Here is a 24,570-nt window from a genome sequence, read left to right on the forward strand (position 1 = left end):
CAAAGCGATAGTCCACTGTGGCTTGGTCGCCGGCAAAGCGTGGGAGGATGTCAGCTGTGGCTTGGTCGCAGAGATGAGGGAGGCTAACCCTACTTGGGCGTCTCCTCTGGCCGCCATGCGGAGGGGCCCAGATAGGTGGCCAAACAGGTTCACCAGAAAGGATTAGAGGAAGACGATTTGGACGGACAGAGCAAATGCACTCTGGGGCTCAAAGCGTGGGGTGACAAAATAAACTGACTGGGACTGATCACTGGGAGAGGAAAATCAGAGTCATTGTCTGAGTCAGAATCAGGCAGCTGGTCATGTAAATTTTGGTCTTCCTCATAATCCAAAAAATCTGAGTCCAGGAAAATATGTGGTGGCGAGCTGGTCATGGTTGGAACATAATCAGTCCACCCGGGTGGTGCAAATGATGCGGTAGGTGAGGACAACATAACGGAGCCCACCCGGATAGGAGATGCTTGGTCCTCAGGCAGGTGGCGTGTACGGTAGCATGGCCTGCAACGCCGCGTCTTCCCTGCTGGGTCTTGTACTGGCCCGTACGTTCTGTCACGGTCCAGCGTGATGGGGGCGGACCTAAATGCAGGAGTTCCAGGCTACGACATAATATTCAAAGTGACTTTATTCCAGGAAATGGTTTAAACTAAAAGGCAGTCCAAAAAAAGGCAGAGGCACAAAAACGCTAGGCTAGGCAGGTTCCAAAAAGTATGAAACAAGGTCAGATGACTGTGAGGCAAACTAAGTAACGTGACAAGATGTGGTCAAACTAAAGGGCACAGAATCATGGTGACTAAAGATTGCTCTAACTTATGTATAATAAAAAAGTGTCCCAGAATGAAGTGAAGCATGCGCAACGAACTGGCAAATGCCAGTGAAAAATTCCAAACCTAAAAGCCTAGTCAATTAAAGTGCCGAATGTGAAACAGATCTGACAGGTGTCAGAGGTGGCACCGCCCAGAGCAGTGGCCTGGCCACGCCCCTCATGGCAGTGGCCAGGCCTTGCTCATGACAGGGACAGATGGTCGTGGACTTTGCAAAAAGGATGGAAATGGCAGGAGTGAACACTTTTTTCCAGAAGAGGTAGGAACATGGGGTGACCTACAAGAGCGGACGTAGAAGCACACAGGTGGATTATATTTTGTGCAGATGATGTAATCTGAAAGAAGTTACTCACTGTAGGGGAGAATGTAGCCCGACAGCATAGGATGGTGGTGTGTAGGATGACATTGGTGGTGGGGAGGAAGATTAAGAAGGCAAAGGTAGAGCAGAGAAACCATGTGGTGGAAGCTGAGAAAGGAAGAATGTTGTGAGGCCTTTTGGAAAGGTGTTACACAGGGTCTCAATGGACAGGAAAAGTTCCTGGAGGACTGGACTACTACAGCCAAGCTGATCAGAGAGACAGGCAGAAGATTACTTGGGGTGTCTTCTGGTAGAAAAGGGGGGAAGGAGACCTGGTGGTGGAACCCCAAAATATAGGAAGTCATATAAGGAACGAAATTAGTGAACAAGAAGTGGTACACTGAGAGAACTGGAATACATTGAAATGTGACGTAGGGCAAACTAAAGGTGGCGAAAGCTAAACAAGAGTCATATGATGACATGTACACCAGGTTGGACATGAAAGAAGGAGAAAAGGATTTCCACAGGTTGGCCAGATCGAGGGATAGAGATTGGAAGGATTTGCGCCAGGTAAAGGTGATTTAGAATAGCAATGGAAATGTGTTGACTGGTGCCAGCAGAGTGCTAAATAATAAATAGATGGAAAAAATACTTTGAGAAGTTGATGAATGGAGAAAATGAGAGAAATGGAAGAGTAGAAGGGGCAAGTTTGAAGGGCCAGGACGTGGCAATGATTAGGAAGGGGGAAGTTAGAAAGGCACTACAAAGGATAAAAAATGGAAAACCAGTTGGTCCTGATGACATACTGTACCTGTGGAGGTATGGAAGCAATTTGGTGAGGTGGCTGTGAAGTTTTTGACCAACTTATTCAACAGAATACTAGCGGGCAAGAAGATGTCTTAAGAATGGAGGAAAAGTTTGCTGGTTCCCATTTTTAAGAACAAAAGCGATGTTCAGAGCTGTGGAAACTATAGAGAAATAAAGTTTATGAGCCACACAATGAAGTTATGGGAAAGAGCAGTGGAGGCTAGACTCGGGACAGAAGTAAGTATCTGCGAGCAACAGTATGGTTTCATGTATATGTATAATGTGGTTAGCGGCTATGCACCACAGGTAGGATGTGACCTAGAGTTGAAAGAGAAATTCTGGAAGGAACTAGATGAAGTAGTTCTGAGCATCCCAGACAGCGAGAGAGTTGTGATTGGTGCAGATTCTAATGGACATATTGGTAAAGGAAACAGGGGCGATGAAGAAGTGATGGGTAAGTACGGCATCCAGGAAAGGAACTTTGAAGGGCAGATGGTGGTGGACTTTGCAAAAAGGATGGAGATGGCTGTAGTGAACACTTATTTCCAGAAGAGGGAGGAACATATAGTGACCTACAAGAGCGGAGGTAGAACCACGCAGGTAGATTATATTTTGTGCAGACGATGTAATCTGAAGGAGGTTACTGACTGTAAAGTAGTGGTAGGGGAGAGTGTAGCTCGACAGCATAGGATGGTAGTATGTAGGATGATTCTGGTGGTGGGTAGGAAGATTAAGAAGACAAAGGTAGAGCAGAGAACCATGTGGTGGAAGCTGAGAAAGGAAGAATGTCGTGCGGCCTTCCGGAAAGAGGTGAGACAGGCTCTCGATGGACAACCGAAGCTCCCGGAAGACTGGACGACGACAGCCAAGGTGATCAGAGAGACAGGCAGGAGAGTACTTGGTGTGTCATCTGGTAGGAAAGGGGAGAAGGAGACTTGGTGGTGGAACCCCAAAATACAGGGAGTCATACAAGGAAAGAGATTAGCGAAAAAGAAGTGGGATACTGAGAGGACTGAGGAGAGGCGAAAGGAGTACATCGAGATGCGACGTAGGGCAAAGGTAGAGGTGGCAAAGGCTAAACAAGAGGCATATGAAGACATGTACACCAGGTTGGACACGAAAGAAGGAGAAAAGGATCTCTACAGGTTGGCCAGACAGAGGGATAGAGATGGGAAGGATGTGCAGCAGGTAAGGGTGATTAAGGATAGAGATGGAAATGTGTTGACTGGTGCCGGTAGTGTACTAAATAGATGGAAAGAATACTTTGAGAAGTTGATGAATGAAGAAAATGAGAGAGAAGGAAGAGTTGAAGAGGCAAGAGTGAAGGACCAGGAAGTGGAAATGATTACTAAGGGGGAAGTCAGAAAGGCACTACAAAGGATGAAAAATGGAAAGGCAGTTGGTCCTGATGACATACCGGTAGAGGTATGGAAGCAATTTGGAGAGATGGCTGTGGAGTTTTTGACCAACTTATTCAACAGAATACTAGCGGGCGAAAAGATGCCTGAAGAATGGAGGAAAAGTGTTCTAGTTCCCATTTTTAAGAACAAAGGGGATGTTCAGAGCTGTGGGAACTATAGAGGAATAAAGTTGATGAGCCACACAATGAAGTTATGGGAAAGAGTAGTGGAGGCTAGACTCAGGACAGAAGTAAGTATCTGCGAGCAACAGTATGGTTTCATGCCTAGAAAGAGTACCACAGATGCATTATTTGCCTTGAGGATGCTCGTGGAAAAGTACAGAGAAGGTCAGAAGGAGCTACATTGTGTCTTTGTGGATCTCGAGAAAGCCTATGACAGAGTACCAAGAGAGGAACTGTGGTACTGCATGCGTAAGTCTGGTGTGGCAGAGAAGTATGTTAAAATAGTACAGGACATGTATGATGGCAGCAGAACAATGGTGAGGTGTGCCTTAGGTGTGACAGAGGAATTTAAGGTGGAGGTGGGACTGCATCAGGGATCAGCTCTGAGCCCCTTCCTGTTTGCATTGGTAATGGATAGGCTGACAGATGAGGTTAGACTGGAATCCCCTTGGACCATGATGTTCGCAGATGATATTGTCATATGCAGTGAAAGCAGGGAGCACGCAGAGGAACAATTGGAAAGATGGAGACATGCACTGGAAAGGAGAGGAATGAAGATTAGCCGAAGTAAAACAGAATATATGTGCGTGAATGAGAAAAGTAGAGGGGGAAGAGTGAGGCTACAGGGAGAAGAGATAGCGAGGGTGGACGACTTCAAATACTTGGGGTCAACAATACAGAGCAATGGAGAGTGTGGTCAGGAAGTGAAGAAACGGGTCCAAGCAGGTTGGAACAGCTGGCGAAAGGTGTCTGGTGTGTTATGTGACAGAAGAGTGTCTGCTAGGATGAAGGGCAAAGTTTACAAAACAGTGGTGAGGCCGGCCATGATGTACGGATTAGAGACGGTGGCACTGAAGAAACAACAGGAAGCTGAACTGGAGGTGGCAGAAATGAAGATGTTGAGGTTCTCGCTCGGAGTGACCAGGTTGGATAGGATTAGAAATGAGCTCATTAGAGGGACAGCCAAAGCTGGATGTTTTGGAGACAAGATTCGAGAGAGCAGACTTCGATGGTTTGGACATGTTCAGAGGCGAGAGAGTGAGTATATTGGTAGAAGGATGCTGAGGATGGAGCTCCCAGGCAAAAGGGCGAGAGGAAGACCAAAGAGAAGGTTTATGGATGTGGTGAGGGAAGACATGAGGGCAGTTGGGGTTCGAGAGGAAGATGCAGGAGATAGGCTAAGATGGCAAAAGATGACACGCTGTGGCGACCCCTAACGGGACAAGCCGAAAGGAAAAGAAGAAGAAGAAGATTATGGTATTCACATATATACTGAATGGATGACTATTTAGCACATCTTAAGTTTTAATTTAACTTTAAACCAGTGGTGGCCATATCAACTCTTCGCGAGTCAGTGGGTTTTATTATAAATGAAAGTTGTGCACGACAACACATTCCAAGAAGGCAGGATCCAAAACACAAGAAACAATGTCCGATAACTACGAGTCAACTAAAGAGCATAACCAAAGCGTGACTGGGCTACAATAGCATAGTGGCGGAGTAACCCTGGATGCGGGAAAGCATGAGCAGGAACGTGAGGCGGGAGACGACTTGCCGCCGCAACCTGGGCAGGAATGTGAGGTGGCTGACGAGTTGCCGCCTGGGCAGAAACGTGAGGCGCGACGTGGGCATGGCTCGGCAGCCGGTCACTCATCACTGCCGCACGGGCTCAAAACAGCGGTGGCCATCCCGGGACGAGAATGTCCAATTGCCGCTGAATCCCGTCCGAAATATCCGCAATTTCCCGGGGGCTCAGTTCCCACTGAAGCGTTGGGGGTGGGTCGCCAGAGACTTGGCCGTCGCTGGAGCGGAAACGGGATGCTGCTGTGGCTTGGTTGTCGGCGAAGTTCCGGCGGAGATCGGATGAGGCTTGACTGTTGCTGGAACTCGTTCATTCTGTCCCGAACCAATGGTGCACAGGCGGACCCAAATGCATTACTCTAAAATGAGGACATGATATCAAGTTGGTTTTATTATAAATGAAAGTTGTGCACAACAACACAGTCCAAGAAGGCAGGTAAATACATTGTCTAATCACAGTGCCTCATGTGACACAGCTGTGACGAGCGACAGTTGTCAGAGATGAAACTGCTCGGAGTGGTGGCCAGTCCATGCCCCGCTTGGCCGTGGTCCAGCCTTGCTCACGACAGGTGGGTGCATTTCTGTTACACTTGTAGACAAATATGTTAACCAAACAGATGCCATGTTGCTCATGCAGGGAATTAAACAGACAACAAAAGAGACACACACACACTGTTGTCAGCGACATAATTCGGGATTACCTTTCACCCTGAAAGTCTCTCTCTCTCTCTCTCTCTCTCTCCAATATATTACATGAGAACATTTGAATATCACGTGTCATACTGTAGTTAGATGTTATGGTGTTTCAATTAGTATAGAGAATGAACTGAATGAATTGAATGAATTATGCTCTTTATCACATACACAGGCGCAATTTTAATTTTTTTATTTGAATAATTAAAGGGATAGTGTCACTCTCCTAATACCGTCATCACTTTATCCTCACTTCCCCCATTACTGCAGAGCAAAGAGTACCATTGGACTGCATAGATTGTATATTTTTAAGCAGCAGGGCAGAAACTGCCTGTCTCTTAAGGTGTTTTTTTCTTCGTAAAATGATGTTTGAATGGGAGAGAGGACCGACAGGGAAATAAAATGTAGTTAATACCTTAAAGACTGAAAAATGATGACTAATAGCGTTCATTATGAAACAATCCAGAAGATAGTATAATTAACAAATGGTAACCCCCATAATTCTGTGTGACAGCTGTTCTTTACTCTGACACTTTTCGAAATGCACCAGATTTCATGAATAAGGAGCAAATGCCTTGGCAAGCTCAGACACGATCCAAAATGGGTTTGCTACGTCGACCTTTGGCGCTTGGAGCTAAATACCAATATTGTGAGGACCTGCTCACCTGCAGAACTTATGGAAGAAATTTCCTCAGGTGAAAACCAATTAGGACATTATTCAAGGTAAGGTTTTTTAGCCACAAGAGTGTAGAAAAGTTTAAAACTTACCTGACATGTTTTCGACAAACTACTGTTGCTTTCGTAAAATAGTTGTGTGATATTCCTGTGACATATTTCAATCAGCTCTTTTTAGCAAGTTATCAGACAGCAGGCAACAGCTGTTTCCCAACACATCAGGTAAATTACAACCCTTCTACATCATCGTGAACAAAGAAAAATCAGAATATTTCAAAGAAAAATGGTTCAAACCTCCTCATACGGTTATTATTCATAGTAATCCATCAAAGGGCTGTCAAGAAATTTTACTAGCAGGAAAAAAATGCCACCAAAATTCACAGATGAACCACAACTGAACCTCGAAATGCATCACAGTAAAAGCTCAAGGATGCAAACAAGGGGATGCACTTACATTGGGCCTGGTTCCTCTTGCTCTTCAAAATTACAGTCTTTTTAGTCAGGAGGGAACTAATGTGGGCTGCACAATAGTGAGTTAGTATCTTAACCCATCCAAATTTTGTTTGGGGAACAATTTCAAATCAAGTCTTAACACAAAATTTAATTAGAGATTACACTGATCATAAATATGGCCTCAGGTAGACTGTCAAGAAGCAATAAAGAACCACATAATATTGTCTTCAAAAATTGGACATTCTAAATTGCCCCTCGGTGTGATTGTGAGTGCGGCTGTTTGTCTCGATGTGCCCTGCGATTTACTAGGAACCAGTTTAGAGTGTACCCCGCCTCCTGCTCGTTGATAGCTGGGATAGGCTCCAGCACTCCCTATGACCCTCGTGAGGATGAGTGGCAAAGAAAGTGGATGGATGGATGGATGGATGGATGGATATTATAGTCTTGAATCTGACAATACGTAGTTATACATACAGTGAAGAAAATAAGTATTTGAGCACCCTGCTATAATGCAAGTTCTCCCAATTAGAAATCATGGAGGGGTCTGAAATTTTCATCGTAGGTGCATGTTCACTGTAAGAGAGATAATCTACAAAGAAAAATCCAGAAATCACAGTATATGATTTTTTAACGATTTATTTCTGTGAAACAGCTGCAAATAAGTATTTGATCACCTGTCTATCAACTAGAATTCTGACACTCAAAGACCTGTTTGTCTGTCTTTAAAAGCCTACTTCCACTCCATGTATTATCCTGAATCAGATGCCCCTGTGTGAGCTCGTTAGCTTCATAAAGACACCTGTCCACACCATACAACCAGTAAGTCTCAAACTTGTAACATGGCCAAGACCAAAGAGCTGTCCAAAGACACCAGAGAGAAAATTGTACAACTCCACACGGCTGGAAAGTGCTACAGAGAAATTGCCAAGCAGCTTGATGAAAAAAGGTACACTGTTGGAGGAATCATTACAAAATGGAAGAAGCTAAACATGACGGTCAATCTCGATCGGAGTGGACCCCCATGCAAGATATCAAGTCATGGGGTCTCAATGATGCTTAGAAAAGTGAGGAATCGGCCCAGGACTACACAACAGCACTTGATCAATGACCTGAAAAGAGCTGGGACCACCGTTTCCAAGGTTTAAAATCATGCATGGCATGGAAGGTTCACTTGCTTCAACCAGCACTTGTTAAGGCCCATCTTGAGTTTGCCAATGACCATTTGGTCAGTATTCCTCTAACCGTGTTTCGAGGAAGGCGAATGATGTGTTCCATCCCAAGAACACTCGACCAGCACCTCCTTTCGACCACGCATCGCCGCTGCTCAGTCAGCAGCAATCGCCGCCTCTCGATCATGCATTGGTGGTGCTTGACCAGCAGCAGCAGCCACTGGCTATCGACCATGCCTCGGCAGTGCTTGACCACCAGTAGCAGCCACCACCTATCAACCATGCCTCAGCGATGCCAGACCAACAGCAGCATCAGTCGCAACCACCTCTTGGCTACGCCTTGGCAGTGCTCGAACAGCACCTCAAACACGCATCGGTGGTGCTCAATCCCATGCTTATTACACACTCACAATCAGACATAAGGGCATTTTAGAGTCTCCCATTAATACATGTTTTTAGGGGGAGGGGGTGTTGGGGGGGATGTGCTAGGAAATTGGAGTGGCCATAGAAAACCCACACAGGCACAAGGATAACTTGCAGCAGGTGGGGCCAGGATTTGATCCCAAGTTATCCAAACTGTGAGACAGGTGCTCTAAACAGTCACTGCACGATTCGACCCCCGAACAAATCAGTTTATGAAATGATTCGTTCTTTTTGCTTCACAGACATTTTGCTCTTATATACTAACGCTAATTGAATCAATGTCAGGGCAAGAGAAAGACATTTGTTTCAGCATTCCAATCTTTTTTGGGACATTATTCAACTTCTTTTCCCCGTCTTTTATTGCCCAGGTCAAACCTTTTGGGAATGTATTGTCTTACATCAAAAACTGCATAGAAAGTGTGACTGACAATAACCAAAAACCCTAGAGGACCTGAGAGACTAAGGCACACCTGAGACGCCGCAACGCCGCCTTCAGGTCAGAGGACAAAGCACAGTACAGCGCTGCCAGAGCCAACTTAAATAGAGGCATCAGAGTGGCGAAGGCGACCTACAAAAAAATATTGGAGTGCTTCACAGAAAACAGCTCAGGAATGATCTGAGAGGGATTACAAAACGTCACAAAACCAAACAGAAATAACAGGATGTGTGCCGGAAACAGACGCTGTCAGGAGCCATCAGTGCAGAGGAGAACCCAAATGCAGGACTCTGAGGCAAAGGCATAATGTCTAGTGGGTTTTATTTCAGAAGTCGTGTCCACACACTGTAACACAGTGCAAACTCACTAACGCCATGCAATGAACTGCTGGATGCCACTGACAAAACCTCCAACTTAAATGCCTTCCTAATTACAGTCCCAATGTGAAACAGCTGTGAGCAGTGACAGGTGTCACTGCCCAGAGCAGTGGCGTGGTCAGAGCCCTCTTGGCAGTGGCCAAGCCTTTCTCATGACAGAACCTCCCCTCTTAAGGTGCGGATCCCAGATGCGACAAAACCAAAAACACAAAACAAAAAACATGACCAGGGGAGGGTGTAAGGTGGCCAAGGGGAGGGCACAAACCCCCCAACCTCAGTTTGTGTGGTGGCCCTTCAGGCCACCCAAAGCGAGGCATCTGGCAGAGCAGGTCAGGAGGTTGGCCCAGACGCCAAGCACAAGGTTCCCCATGGGGTAATTTGGGCGGACGTCCTCGAGGAGGACCCCAAAGGTGAAGCAGGAACCAGACGGGAGCAAGCGACGGCTCCGGACGAAGACTTCCCAGGACGTGATCGTTAGGTGGCCAGGGATTGGTCGCCGTTGAGGCTTGGTCGGGAGGTGGCCATGGATCGGTCACTGCCGAGGCTAGGTCATGAGATGGCTGGGGATCGGTCGCCACCGAGGCATGGTCAGGGGCGCCCGAGGTTTTGTTGCCACCGTGGCGTGGTCCTCAGACAGCCAGGAATTGGTCACCCTTGAAACGTGGTCATCAGACGTCCGTGGACCGGTCGCCATCGAAGCAGGAGAGGGAGGCAGCAGCCATCGGGACAGGGTCGGCGTCGGAGTCGTCGCCGTTGCCTGTACAGGAGCGTGGGATTTGTAGGGTGGTGCCTGAAGAACCGCAGGCCGCAGAATGCTGCGTTGTTGCTCTTTCGGTTTCTGACTTGGCACACCTGAACTGGGCGCTTGCTCCTGAATGAGCATCAACAGCTTTAGTCAGAACCTGACTGACTTCTCGTCTGGCTCTGAGTCAGAGTTCCCGGTGGGAGACTGGCAGAAACTTGGGGGGATGAATACATTGTTCTTGGGAATAGAATGGAGCGACAAGAATGATAAAGTCCTGTCCCTTTTCACTGGAGGAAAGTAGTTTGTCTCATCTTTATCAGAATCCTCTCCCTCCTCTGCACTTGAGCCCTCTGCAGATCACTTCTGAGTTTTGTATTTTTGGAAAAGAAACCTTGTCTTGTCTTTGTTAGCCAAGTTTGCCATTTTACTTCGACGCTCACCCAGAAGTCTGTCGCCACTGCGACGTGGGTGTGGCGCGGCTGAAATCTGCAAAATCCTCCCCGTCCCAAAAACATCAGCCATTGAGATTCTAAATGATTTCAGTCCTGTTGCACCCACACCTGTGATCATGATGTACTTTGATAGGCTGGTTGCATGCCACATAAAGGGCTCACTCCCTCCCTCAATCAACCCCTGCCAGTTTGCCTACAGAGGAAACCTGTCCATCAAGGGTGCTATTGCAATAGCTCTCCACACTGCACTAAACCACCTGGAATGCCAAGGGAACTATGTCAGGATGCTTTTCATAGTCTTTATCTCAGCTTTTCACACCATCATCCCATGTAGTTTGGTTGACAAACTCTCCTTCCTTGGACTATCTCCTTCCACCTGCTGCTGCATTTAAGACTTTCTCACAAACTGCCGACAGTCTGTCTGACTTGGCCCACATCTCTCTTCCTCAATCACCCTCAGCACCGGGCCCCCCCTTGTTGTGTACTGAACCCTCTTCTATACTCTCTGTATACTTATGACTGCATATAAGCCCATCCCAGCAACTCCATCGTCAAGTGTGCTGATGTTACCACCGTGATCGGGCTCATATCAAAAGGAGATAAGTCTTGCTACAGAGACGATATTGGAAAATTGTCAAAGTGGTTTTCTGCAAACAACCTCACACTGAACACCACAGAGATAAAGGAAATCACCATGGACTTCCGGAAGTGCGGCATGGACCCGGTCCCACTGCTTATCAATGGGAAGTGTGTGGAGGGGGTCCACTCCTTCAGATTTCTGGGAGTGTACATCACAAACAAACTCACCTGGACTGAAAATTCAATGGCAGTGATGAAAAAGGTCCAGCAGCAACTCCACTTCCTGAGAGTGCTCAGGAAGAACAACTTGGAAGCTCAGCTACTGCTGGCTTTCTACAGAACCACCGAGGAGAGCATCCTCACATGCTGCATCACAATGTGGTATGCTGGATGTACAGCAGCGGACAGGAAAGCTCTCCAAAGTGTGATCAACAGTGCCCAAAAGATCACTGGCTGCTCTCTGCCCTCTCTAGAGGACATTGCCAACTCCCACTATCACCAGAGCTACTAACATCATTAAGGGCTCGTCACATACTGGTCACCGCCTGCTTAACTTGCTGCCCTCTGGCAGGTCCCACAAAACACGGACAACCAGATTCAAAGACAGCTTTTTCCCCAGAGCCATCAACTCCTTGAACTCAAAACCACTGAACATAACGGTACTGTAATGTAATATTATGCAACTTCACTTTTGTTTGCTTTCCTTGGTTATAATAATCTACCAAAGCCTGGAGAGGGAGCATAAGACTGAAAAATACATTATATGCATTTCTTTCTTTCTTTATTTATTTTTTTACCTAAGATCTTATTCTTCTAAATTTTAATTGTATTTTATTCACACATGCACCTTGTGGAGAAGGACTCATCATTTCGTTTCAGGGTGATTGTTCTCCTCAAGGAACTTCTTCACAGCAAGGCCGAACATCAAGTTCACCCACTCAAAAAAAATTGTCAGGTGACCCAGGCCTTGGCATTGGCCCTCCACATTATTTGAAGTTTCTCCTTCAGGATTTTGTGAGCTTTGAATGCTGTGGTATTTTCAGAGTAGTACACCAGCAGGGCCTTACTTTTTACAATCCCCACTGGCATTGGCACAAAGAGCAAGCGTAAGGCAGTCCTTCATTGGCTTGTGGCCTGGCAGTTTCTTCTCCTCCGCTGTTATAAATGTACGACGAGGCATCTTTTTCCTAAATAGGCCAGTCTCGTCGCAATGTGGCCTTCTTCCAATGCCAGTTGTTCGAATTTTCAAACAAATTCTTTTGCCGCCTTCTGGTCTGCACTTGATGCATTGCCATGCCGAACAATGGCGTGACTTTCAGTCTTCTTGAATTATTCAAACCACCCGCGCGATGCCCTAAACTCCAGGTGTTGCTCCAATTCTGTAGCTCCCTCACCGCCATTCTTCTTCAGGAGATCATTAAATATGGCGGTTGCTTTTTCACAAATTTTGACCTCTATCACTATGTCTCTGGCTATGTCCTTTTCCTTTATCCATTGGAGTAATAAGCCTCTCCATCTCATCATTCAGTGATGACCTCCTCCTCAAAATAATGCAGAGCCCTTTGGCAGGAGTCAAAGCTATTAGGACCTCCTTCTGCTTTAATATCGTGCCGATGGTAAAAGGGTTTCGGCCATATTCTGTCATGAACAGGCCTCGAGGGTGGATCCAAATGCACGACTCCAGAGACAAGCAGACAGTGCAGAGGAAACCTTTATTCGGTCCAAGGTCTGGGATCAGGCAGACAGTCAAAGCAATCAGAAGTAATAGTACGGCAAGCTTACAAGGGTGGTCAGTGGACAGGCGTGGGTCGGTACCCGGAGAGCAGAAGTCAGGCAAACAGGAGTGCGGGAACGAGGCATCAAGGACGACGATCTGGCGGAGGACAAGTCGTCCCCCGGGTCCTATATATACACTGGGAGGCATCAGCTGGGACAAGGTGGAGGTGTGCGCTGACTAATTGGCTAGCCACGCCCAGCCTGGCCAGGAAGCCAGGAGCATGACATATTCTTGGGCAATGTCAATTAACAGCAAGCCTTTTTTATTTTCTCGAAGATTTCTTTTTTTTTTTGGTAGACAAAACAACTTTTGTTTTCATCTCGTTGGCACTGGCCATCAATTTTTTGGGTTTCCCTGGTGAAATAAGGTGAACGGATTTGCAAAGAGGTTGTACAGTACGAGTGTGCGCTAGCATATGACAATGGATTCGGCGACGAAGATACAGGAAGTTCATCATGGGTAAAGATTGACATCCCGCCTAAGCCAATGGAGGGATGTGATGCCAGGAAGATAATACAGGAAGTGCGTCACGGCTAAAGATTGACATTCTTTCTAGCCAATGTGATGCCAGCAAGATGCAAGATCCAATGGGGGAGTCGATCTATTATGCCACTTTCAAACCAAGATACAGTATAGAGCTCATGCATGTGACGTCACCATTTTCACAGCGCCATATTGCAGGTCAAAAGGAGCTGCTTGAAAGTGTGGCGGATATTCAACTGGAGCAGAATATTCACAATGCCCTAGACTGATTGTGGTGTTGGTTGTTACAACAGATGAGACATATATTCAAAGAGGTCATTCTAGAGAATACCAGCTGAAAAGCTGAGAAAAGATAGATTTTGGCAATTAAACATGATGGATGGTGCCCAACCAAATACATAGCGTAGCAATTGTTTCATTTCAGTTAGTAATTATTCTTAATCTCAAATTACCAAGAACTATTTATAATGTCAAATTGGCTCATTTGAGAACAATGCATTAAAAAAAAAAAAAAAAAGAAATACAGGGAGCAGTCTCCAACGTACACAGTAGCGTATTGCGGCCACACGTTAAACTTTGGTAAACTTCTCTCCGACAGACTTTTTTTTTTTTAAGTATGCATTGTTCTCAAATGAGTCCAATGCGTATTTAAAAAAGGAAAATAAAACATCTGTCGCAGATAGGTTTACGTAGGTTAACGTGTGGCCGCAACACGCTTCCGTGTACGGGTGGTGAAGCCTATACCAGCGGTTTATTTTCTTTTTTTAAATACGCACTGGACTCATTTGAGAACAATGCATATTTAAAAAAAACATCTGTCACAGAGAGGTTTACCTAAGTCTAACATGTGGCCTCAACACGCTTCCGCATACGAGGAGTCGACTCGCTGTCTTTTCTTTCCAATCATAGTTAATGAATGTGAGTTTGTGTAAAATCAGGGGTCATTTATTTAAATATTGGTATTTGTATTGAAAAATTCTGAGTGGCTCCATCGCTATGTGGGCTTTATTCTTGATTGAGAACATATCCAGCAATGAAGTATTTGTATGTGTCCAGATATTTTTCGCTTTCAAACTCTTCTGTGTAAATCTCGACAACTTACTCACCAGATACATGTGTACATCCAGTCGTCCAAGACAAGCGGAAGCGGGTTAACAGTCCACTTTCTTATCGGCAAAAAAAATCAACTTCGGCATTAAATATGTGTCCTCTATGCCAAGTGCCTTTAATTTTTCCACATACCTTTGTTTACTATCACCTTCTAAATGTTTAACAGTATCAGACAAAACTCTGGGTGTCGTGCTATAAGACATATTTTCGTGTTGTCTCCAACCGACTTAGCATTGAAGAATGATTTGCTGTCATGATCCTGGATTCCAGCCAGGGCTGGGCGTGGCCGTCTAATCGGAAGGGTCACACCTGCGCCTCATGACCTCCGATTAGACCCAGTACATATAGGACCCGGGGGACGACAGAGACTCTGCTAGATCGTTGCCTCTCATGCCTCGTTCCCGCACTACCGTACTCCTGACGTCTACCTCCGGTGTACCGACCAACGCCTGTCTCCCGACCTACCCCGTAAGCCTGCCGTTACTGATCTTGCTGCTTGTTTGGACTGACTCCCTGGTAACCGACATTGGAACGAATAAAGGCTTATTCCGCACTGCTTACCTCTCACCTGAGTCGTGCATTTGGGTCCACCCCCGAGTCTCGTCCGTGACATTTGCTAGATCGGCAGTTTGGCCAGTCACGTGATTTCGGTGATGTAGGTGCACAAGCTCTATAGGATGTTTACGTTCAGTGGAATCCAGTGCCATTTTTTCCTTTCGTATCCTAAATTTCCTTTGTTACCAGAGACATTTTTTCCCAGGAGGCTTTTCGTTAACCTGAATTTTTCATTGGTAGAAATGTCCATATGTATAGGCATGACTATAAAATAATAGTCATAATAATAACGTTGATGAGTTTGAACATTAAATATCTTCTTTTCGGAGTGTATTCAATTCACAATAGGTTGAAAAGGATTTGTAACTCAATCTCAATCATTCAATAGAAAATTGAGCCAGTCTGCTAGAGCGCTTACTTCACTTCCTTATAACAGTATTTAAGAACCTGAATGGCCGTGTAATCAATGTCACAAGAATATATACACTTATTTGCTGACTTGACCATGTGACCAAAATGTGACTTTGAATGTGGAAATGTCTAAAAAAAAAAAAAACAGTGGCAGTGCTGTCTAACTACGTGAGGGATGTATGTTAATTCCCCAATAAAACAAAATAGTGACGACAACTAGTGTGAAATGGAGGACACATCACATGCACCTCGCCAGTCTGAGCATCCATTTGCAAGCCATCCAGCGAGAGGTCCCCCTTGGGCTGGCTTCCGTTCCCCATGCTTAAGTACTTCTTACATTTGAGTTATTAAAATATGCTTGATGAGACAAAAGATGAAATTATAGTAACTGCAACAAATCTGAAATGAGGAAGGTGCAAAATATTATCTCATGCCACTGATTATCCATCCATCCATTTTCTTCACCGCTTATCCTCACAAGAGTTGCGGGGAGTGCTGGAGCCTATCCCAGCTGTCAACGGGCAGGAGGCAGGGTACACCTGAACTGGTTGCCAGCCAATTGCAGGGGACATTGAGACAAACAGACGCACTCACAATCACACCTAGGGGCAATTTAGAGTGCCCAATTAATGTTGCGTGTTTTTTGGGATGTGGGAGGAAACCGGAGTGCCCAGAGGAAACCCAGGCAGGCACTGGGAGAACATGCAAACTCCACACAGATGGGATTTAATCCGGGACCTCACAACTCTTAGGCCAATGCTTTACCAACTGATTCACCGTGCTGCCCTACTGATTATGTAACATCAAAAACAGTTGGTGGAGGATTGTAGTGTTTGCTGATGTGTGCACTGTTACACATTCATCAACAGGTGTAATTCACAGTTTTGAAGATTAAATGCTGCCTCCAGGAAGTAAAAAAAATCAAGTTACGCTGTCTTTTTCTGGTCTCACGTGTGCTTCTCAGTTTGCATAAGCTATGTAGACTCAGAGGCTGAGGCCCCTAATTATCTTTGTAACGAAAGCCGTACTTACCATTGGCCCAGCAGTGAGCACTGGCTCAATTGTGTAAGACAAGAAACCCTTGTCAAAATTTCATCAAGATACGAAAGAGGGTGGATAAAGTAGACAATATTTTGGCTTGGACTGTACGTGATGAAAGTGTGTCACCAGGGAGCTGATGCAAATTATGAAACGATGGATAATTTCTCTCCTTGAATTAAATGAGGAATCGTATGGTTTTGTTTGGGTTGTGTGCGCCACGTGACGCCACCCGTGGGCGGGGCTTCGCTGTATATTCATCAGACCGTGGGAATGACAGAGCTGCGGTCAGAGGAAGAGGACCGAACTCGGCTCCCTCGCAGCTGGATGGAGGCCGACGGCCGTGCCCGCACACATCTGAATTGTTGCCATTGTCGAGCGTCGCAACTGCAGCCCAGTGACTGACTCGCTGGTATCAGTTGCACACATGACAGACGTTGGGAAGATTTTTTTTTAGGATTTTTTTTTTTTATCAGCACGTGCGCAGCCGTACGCTAAAAATGATGGAGTCTATTTTAGACACACTGACAACCGATAAACTCTACCCACCCGGGGGCACCAACCTGTTGGACCTGGAGGAACTCAACGACGGAGATTTCCTCACCAACGTGGTGAGTCACACACGCACACAACAAGCTGTATGTTCCAACCGGACCCGGACCTCGGGTGAGAGATCCTGTTTGGCATCCGGTGTACAGTACTAGTGCAGTAAATATATATGATACTATCGTGTTGTAGGAGAATGTAGTAAAGGTCGGCTTACAATTTGCATACTTGATAACAACATTGGAGTGGGGAACCTTCCTCATCATTTTTATTATTGTTAAGGACTTGCGAGGCACATGACATAAATGATCAACACAAGTAGTTGCTACTCCTCAATTATATATCTCGTTTCAGCAGTCTTTATTATAAGCTATCATTCTGTTTCACTTGACCATCTCAGAATCGGTGCCTCAGCTGAACGTGCGTGACCACGGATTTATCATGGTAAACACTGTACAGGTCTAACATTTATAATTGTCAACCTCAACCATAGATTGGGGAGGAAAAATTACTCCTAACACACCCCACACCACAGGATAATCACTTGGACTAATCTTTCAGAAACATCCCAAATCAGTTTTTAACTGATTTTCATCAGAAGGAGGAAATCGTGGACAAAATTCTGATTATTGGAACGTGTGTACCTCACTTCAGATAGTGACATGATCTTCCTACAATGCCATGACACGACTGATTTCCTGTCCATAATCTCACTCTTAATTGACAATTTTTCTTTCCTTTTTTTGTCCATTTCACTGTACCTACTCAGCTCAACACTCTTTTTTTTTTTTTTTTTTTTTTTTTTTTCTTTTTTTTTCCAGCAATCATGTCCATAGACAACTACCAAGTACCATTCCTAATAACTAGTCAACAGAGGTTCCAGTTACGGGTCACTAATTCTGAACTTTCATAATATTATTATTAGTACTATTATTATTAATATTATTATTATTATTATTGGGAGGCCCCGTAGCTCAGTGGTTAGAGCACCGGTTTGGTAAACCAGGGGTTGTGTGTTCGTATCCCACTGGGGCCTCCACTCCCTGAGAAGGGTTGCATCAGGAAGGGCATCTGGCGTAAAAATTGTGCCAAACATATGTATGCGTTCATTTGAGATGATACGCTGTGGCGACCCCGAAAGGGACAAGCCGAAAGGAAAACAACAACAACATTATTATTATTACATCTCTGCTTTTTCCAGATGATATTGTTCGAATGGCTCATCAAGCCTTGATCTTCAACTCTCACTGGAGTGATTAGCACCCAAGTATGAAGTGGTTTGGATTAATATCAGAATCTCCACCTCTCCAGGTTAAGGAAGAGATCCTACACCAGTTTACCAGTTTAGTGAAAAAGTATTGGCCCCTTCTCAAATTCATATATATATTTTTGCATAGTTGCTGCATTTGAATGTTCAAGATCATTAAACACAACAAATGTAAATGTTAGATATCAATAATCAAAATAAGCAGATTATTTTTTAAAAAGGAGATTTTATTTTGGAAAGGAAAAAAAAATATTCAAAGCTACCTGGTCTTGTGTGAAAAAGTAACGGTCCACTTAACCTAATAACTTATTAGTCTACCCACAGCTGCAACAATTGAAATCAAGCATTTTCTATTACTGGCAATGAGTCTGATACAGTATTTTGACCCATCCTTCCTTGTGTGTAGTGGTGCATTTGCCTGACTTCGGTGCAGGCAGTGTGGGTTCAGTTTCAACTCAGTGGCAGTGTGAATGGTTGTTCACGTATCCACTGCGACTTACTGGCGACCAGCTCAGCGTGTAATACGACTTTCCCCCAAAGTCAGCCTTGATAGGCTTCAGCGCCCCTTGACCTTAAGTAAGTGGTATCGAGTTTAGATGAATGAATGGATGATACTCTTCCTTGCATAACTGTTTGAATTGATCAACACTGGAGGATTTTCAAGCATGAATGGCATTTTAAAGGTTATGCCGCAGCATTTCAATTAGAATCAAGTCCAGACTTTGACTAAAATGCACAAAATCCCTTTTTTTTAAAGACATCCAGAAATGGATTTGTTGATGTCTTTTGGACTGTTGTCCTGCTGCAGAGTTCAAATGGGCTTCAGCTTGAAGTTACAAATTTATTGCTGCTAACAAGGTCGGCCACACAATACCAGGTAGCTTTGAATTTTTTTATTTTCCTTAATAAGTAAAACCACAATTTAATGGCTGCATTATATCTTTGATCTTTGTTATCTTTCTTTGATAGTTAATCATGATTATCTTAAACACAGAGTTGGGAAACCACAAAAATGTAACAATTTGAGAAGGGGGCCAATGACATTTTTTCAGCACTGTAGTTTCTAATTTAATGCATTGGGCGTTTTTATTTGAGTCCTCTCTAAAATAAAATGTGTCCCCTTAACAACCGCACAGTGAAAAAAAAAAATACTGGGAACTCTCATTCTTCTTCGGCGTTCTCGTTTGTTGTTTTCTTGTTCTGACTGGGGGTGGGACAGATCTAATCAATCATCAGTCCATCAGAGGATGGATAACTATTCACCTCACTTTCACGAAAAGAGACGTTGTAGAATATTCAATTCATCAAATAAACGTATGGTGACATTTTACCACAGAAACTTCTTGCTGTGAGACAACAGTGCTAGACAAACACTCACTGTGCAGTCACCATCAACTGTCCTTCATTCAAAAACAACACCAGCACCCATGAGTGTCTGTTTCCTCTTAAATCATACTCTTAATGCTAAGCATAATAATACATCGAATATGTTAATCTCTTTAGTGTGTTCTCAGAGTCTAGAAGTAATAGTAGCATGTTACAAGATGCACATTCCAGCCAATGGGTGCCATTTTGTGTGATTCAGCAAAAAATGGCAAGGTACATGTGTGTCAAATCAAGCCTGACTTTGTATCCTTCAATTATTTACTTTATCATCTTTTATGTTTCTGTGATGTTTAATAAACAAGTATGTTGAAGCTTTTTAACCTAAATGTTTTTTTAAAACAGAAAAAAACATCAAATACATTATTATTTGCCCATCCATCCAGTTTTTACTACTTTTACGGGTCGGGTTCGCGGGGGCAGTAGCTTTAGTAGGTATGCCCAGACTTTCATCTCCACAGCAACTTCATCCAGCTCTTCTGGGAGGATCCCGAGACATTCCCAGGACAGCCGAGAAACGTAGTTTCTCCAGCGTGTCCTGGGTCATCTTCGTGGTCTCTTTCCGTTGGGACATGTCCGGAACACCTCACCAGGGAGGCATCCGGGAGGCATCCAAATAGGATGCCCCAGCCACCTCATCTGACTCCTCTCAATGCAGAGGAGCAGTGCCTCGAAACTGAGCCTCTCCCAGATGACTGAGCTTCTAACCCTATCTCTAACGGACACCCTGCGAAGGAAACTAATTTCGGTTGGGATCTTGTTCCTTGATCATGACCCACAGCTTGTGACCATTGGTGAGGGTTGGAACGTAGAATGCCTTCTCCAAGTCCACAAACCCCCATGGACTCTCGAAGATCCTGCTGAGGGTGTGAAGCTGGCCTAATGTTTTACAGCCAGGACGAAATCCACGTTGCTCCTCCTGAATCTGAGATTTGACTTCCTGACAGACCCCCCTCTCCAGCATCCCTGAATAGACCTTACCTGGGTGGTTAAGGAGGGGATCACACTCTGTTAAAAAGGGGGACCACCATCCAGTCTGCCAATCCAGAGGAACTGTCCCCGATGTCCACGCGATGTTGTAGAGGTGTGTCAATCCGGACAGCCCCACAACATCCAGAGCTTTTAGGAACACCGGCCGGATCTCATGCAACCCCGGGGCCTTACCACTGAGGAGCTTTTTACCCACCTCGGTGACCTCAACCCCAGAGATAGGAGACCCAGTCTCAGAGAACCCAGATCCTGCTTCCTCATGGGAAGGCATGTTGGTAGAATTGAGGAGGTCTTCGAAGTATTCTCCCCACTGTCTTACAACGTCCCGAGTCGAGGTCAGCAGCGCCCCATCCTCACTATATACAGTGCGATGGTCCAGCTCAGGATGATGAGAAAGCTGTGGCTTAATTTGTTTTTTTTTTAAGTAGATATTTTACTAGTTTTAATTTTACATTGAAAAACTTTGGTCACAGTTAAATACTTATTCCAAATATACAAAATGCAAATTTTATGGAAAAGCTGATCATCTCTGAAGGTATCACAGCATGTACAGTCAGTTTTTGTTTCAAAATTAAACACTTAAATCAACTTGGACAATGCATTAAACTTAGTGAACATAAACCTGGAGGGTTTGGAACATATTTCACGTTAAATAATGAACAACTGGGAGGGTGGGGGGGGGGTTCTTTAATGTATGTGTTAAGTAGTGTGTGCTGATGTGTTTATGAAACAGTTAAATTCCTTAAAGTGTCTCTGTTACATGGACCCACACACATTATTCTTTTTCAATTAAATTATAGCCAATTATACGACAATTTTTTTGCTCTGTTTTAAGTGGTTGAATGTTATATGGAGTCAGGGAAGATGTAAGGTTTCACGCTCCTGACTTACATACATGCAACATGGGTTCAGTTCCCAGTAGTGACAACATGAATGTGACTTTGAAAGTTGTCTGTCTGTCTGTCACTGTGACTGTCGAGGGTTTAGTCCACTTTTTGCACAAAATCAGTTGGGATGGGCTGTCGCCCTCCCCAACTCTGATAATGACAAGACGTGTAGAAAATGGTGTGAATATTGCTTTATGTTTGTTTGTTTGTTTTTGTCAGCAAAACCCTATTGAAAAAAAATCCTGTAACAGTAGTTTGAACAAACTATTTTCTCTAAGTTCTGTTTTCAAATTTGTTATCCGTCAATTTGTTGTGTATATGTGATAATGTGCATATGGAGGCTATAAGACATTTATGTGGTTTCACTCCTAACTGCGCTTTGAGGGGAACTATAATTACAATGTAGTCCATGACGAAAAAGAGTTTGACAACACCCATGCTTTATACTGTGTTGTGTCCTATTGTGTGTTCTTTTTTTCTTTTTTTGTGCTCTAACTCCCCATTCAAGCCCTGTACTCCAGCTGTAGAAAGACACACCCATCTTTTTTGCATGTTCACTGCTGATTGGCCGTACAGTTGCCAGAAGGAATGCGAAGAGGCATGTGTGTGTGTGTTGATGAACAACGCTGCCGCGGAGGTGGATTGAGCCAGGAGGTGGTTTTGCTGCGTGCAGGAGGAGAAAAGAGCCCCCCACCCCCACCCCCACCCCCCACGGCCAGTTATTACATGGCCATGGGTCCTCCTGACTGAGTACGCTACATTCTGTCATACCATCGGGGAGTCTGTTGTTAGGTAGAAGTGATACGCATATCATCTAAATATCGCTCGAAACGACAGGGTAATATGGATCGTGTGAAATTCTCTTATTCGTAAAGAGCTTCCGTGTCAGAAGGGGTGTCGGAAAAATCTGAAAATCTTTCTTGTTCATCTCCCAAAGCAGGTGGCACGGCGTCTTCTCAAAGGCGACAGTCCCAGTGGGACAGCTGTAAATGATGTAGGAGGCAATATGGCTACTACTGGGATGTTGAGTGAGACTTCCGCAACTTTGCACGTGAATGACATGCTCTCCGCTCATTTTTTTTTCCGTATAGAAATTGAAATGAATAATATTTTATGTACTTTTCATAAGAATATAAATTTTACAATTATAGAGGGATGTCTGTAGACCTTTAAAAATCTACTAAAGTGAAAATAACTTTTCTTATAAATCTGGAACACCACAGAGGGCAGTGTTGTTAACATGCCTTTGAATGAATGAAATTAAAAATAAAAAAATTGAATGAAGCTCCGGCGGCATGGTGGACTTGAACTTGCTCCCAGGTTTGTTGGCCCGTTCCCAATTACCAAGATCATTAACCCGGTCGCCGTCTCACTGAAACTGCCCAGGTCGATGAGGGTGCACCCTACGTTCCACGTCAGCAGACTTCGCCCGAATCGCCCTTCACCGCTGGCTCCTCCGGCCAAGCCCCAAACGCCCGGCCGTTGGGGGGGCGTGAGGGGGGGTACTGTCATGCTCCTGGCTTCCTGCCCAGGCTGGCCGTGGCTAGCCAATTACTCAGCGCACACCTGCACCATGTCCCAGCTGATGCCACTCAGTATATATATAGGACCCGAGGGACGATTTGTCCTCCACCAGATCGTCGTCCTTGATGCCTCGTTCTCGCACTCCTGTTTGCCTGACTTCTGCTCTCCGTGTACCGACTCACGCCTGTCCACTGACCACCCTCGTAAGCCTGCCGTACTATTACTTCTGATTGTTTGGACTGTCTGCCTGATCCCAGACATTGGACCGAATAAAGATTTCCTCTGCACTGTCTGCTTGTCTCTTGAGTCGTGCATTTGGGTCCACTCTCGAGCCCCGTTCATGACAGCTGCTGAGGAGTCGTGTGGTGGGATTCTTTTATAGCATCTAAACAACTGCAAAAACCTGTGAGTTGATATGTTAGTATAACCAACATTGTTGTTAGTTAACCCGGCATTATTTGCCTTGAGAATGCTAGTGGAAAAGTACAGAGAAGGTCAGGAGCTACATTGTGTCTTTGTGGATCTAGAGAAAGCCTATGACAGAGTACCAAGAGAGGAACTGTGGTACTGCATGCAGAAGTCTGGTGTGGCAGAGAAGTATGTTAAAATAGTACAGGACATGTTATGATGGCAGTAGAACAATGGTGAGGTGTGACAGAAGAATTTAAGGTGGAGGTGGGACTGCACCAGGGATCACCTCTGAGACCCTTCCTGTTTGCAGTGCTAATGGATAGGCTGATAGATGAGGTTAGACTGGAATCCCCTTGGACCATGATGTTTGCAGATGTTATTGTGATATGCAGCGAAAGCAGGGAGCATGCAGAGGAACAATTAGAAAGATGGAGACATGCACTGGAAAGGAGAGGAATGAAGATTAGCCGAAGTAAAACAGAATATATGTGCGTGAATGAGAAAGGTGGAGGGGGAAGAGTGAGGCAACAGGGAGAAGAGAGAGCGAGGGTGAAGGACTTCAAATATTTAGGGTCAACAATCCAAAGCAACGGTGAGTGTGGTAAGGAAGTGAAGAAACGGGTCCAAGCAGGTTGGAACAGCTGGCGGAAGGTGTCTGGTGTGTTATGTGACAGAAGAGTCTCTGCTAGGATGAAGGGCAAAGTTTACAAAACAGTGGTGAGGCCGGGACCATGATGTACGGATTAGAGACGGTGGCACTAAAGAAACAACAGGAAGCAGAACTGGAGGTATCAGAAATGAAGATGTTGAGGTTCTCGCTTGGAGTGAGCAGGTTGGATAAAATTAGAAATGAGCTCATTAGAGGGACAGCCAAAGTTGGATGTTTTGGAGATAAGATTCGAGAGAGCAAACCTTGATGGTTTGGACATGTTCAGAGGCGAGAGAGTGAGTATATTGGTGGAAGGGTGCTGAGGAACGAGCTGCCAGGCAAAAGAGCAAGAGGAAGACCAAAGAGAAGGTTTATGGATGTGGTGAGGGAAGACATGAGGGCAGTTGGGGTTAGAGAGGAAGATGCAGAAGATAGGCTAAGATGGAAA

The 24,570-nt window shown here is 44.9% G+C and overlaps 1 protein-coding gene and 1 long non-coding RNA gene across 6 annotated transcripts in view; one reads left to right on the forward strand and one right to left on the reverse strand.

Moving 5' to 3' along the window:
• Window positions 1-4,851: 4,851 nt before the first annotated feature.
• On the reverse strand, window positions 4,852-14,648 carry LOC133492580 (uncharacterized). The gene is made up of 3 exons (XR_009792696.1): window positions 14,458-14,648; window positions 5,534-5,678; window positions 4,852-5,448 (listed from the first exon to the last, which is right to left on the reverse strand). It is a non-coding gene; the product is annotated as an uncharacterized LOC133492580 (long non-coding RNA).
• creb3l1 (cAMP responsive element binding protein 3-like 1) overlaps window positions 5,566-24,570 on the forward strand; it is a 64,270-nt gene continuing 45,265 nt past the window's right edge. For 2 of the 5 annotated variants that reach the window (XM_061804855.1, XM_061804865.1), the window contains exon 1: window positions 16,731-17,076. In XM_061804855.1, coding sequence (XP_061660839.1) covers window positions 16,966-17,076 — 111 coding nt within the window. In that variant the 5' untranslated portion in view covers window positions 16,731-16,965. Of the gene's footprint in view, window positions 5,659-6,332; window positions 6,506-14,692; window positions 14,930-16,730; window positions 17,077-24,570 lie in introns of those variants that run through there. The other 3 variants (XM_061804875.1, XM_061804892.1, XM_061804884.1) reach the window with 3 other exon arrangements.

This window comes from Syngnathoides biaculeatus, chromosome 2 (genome assembly GCF_019802595.1).
Source record: "Syngnathoides biaculeatus isolate LvHL_M chromosome 2, ASM1980259v1, whole genome shotgun sequence".
NCBI classification, from domain to species: domain Eukaryota; kingdom Metazoa; phylum Chordata; class Actinopteri; order Syngnathiformes; family Syngnathidae; genus Syngnathoides; species Syngnathoides biaculeatus.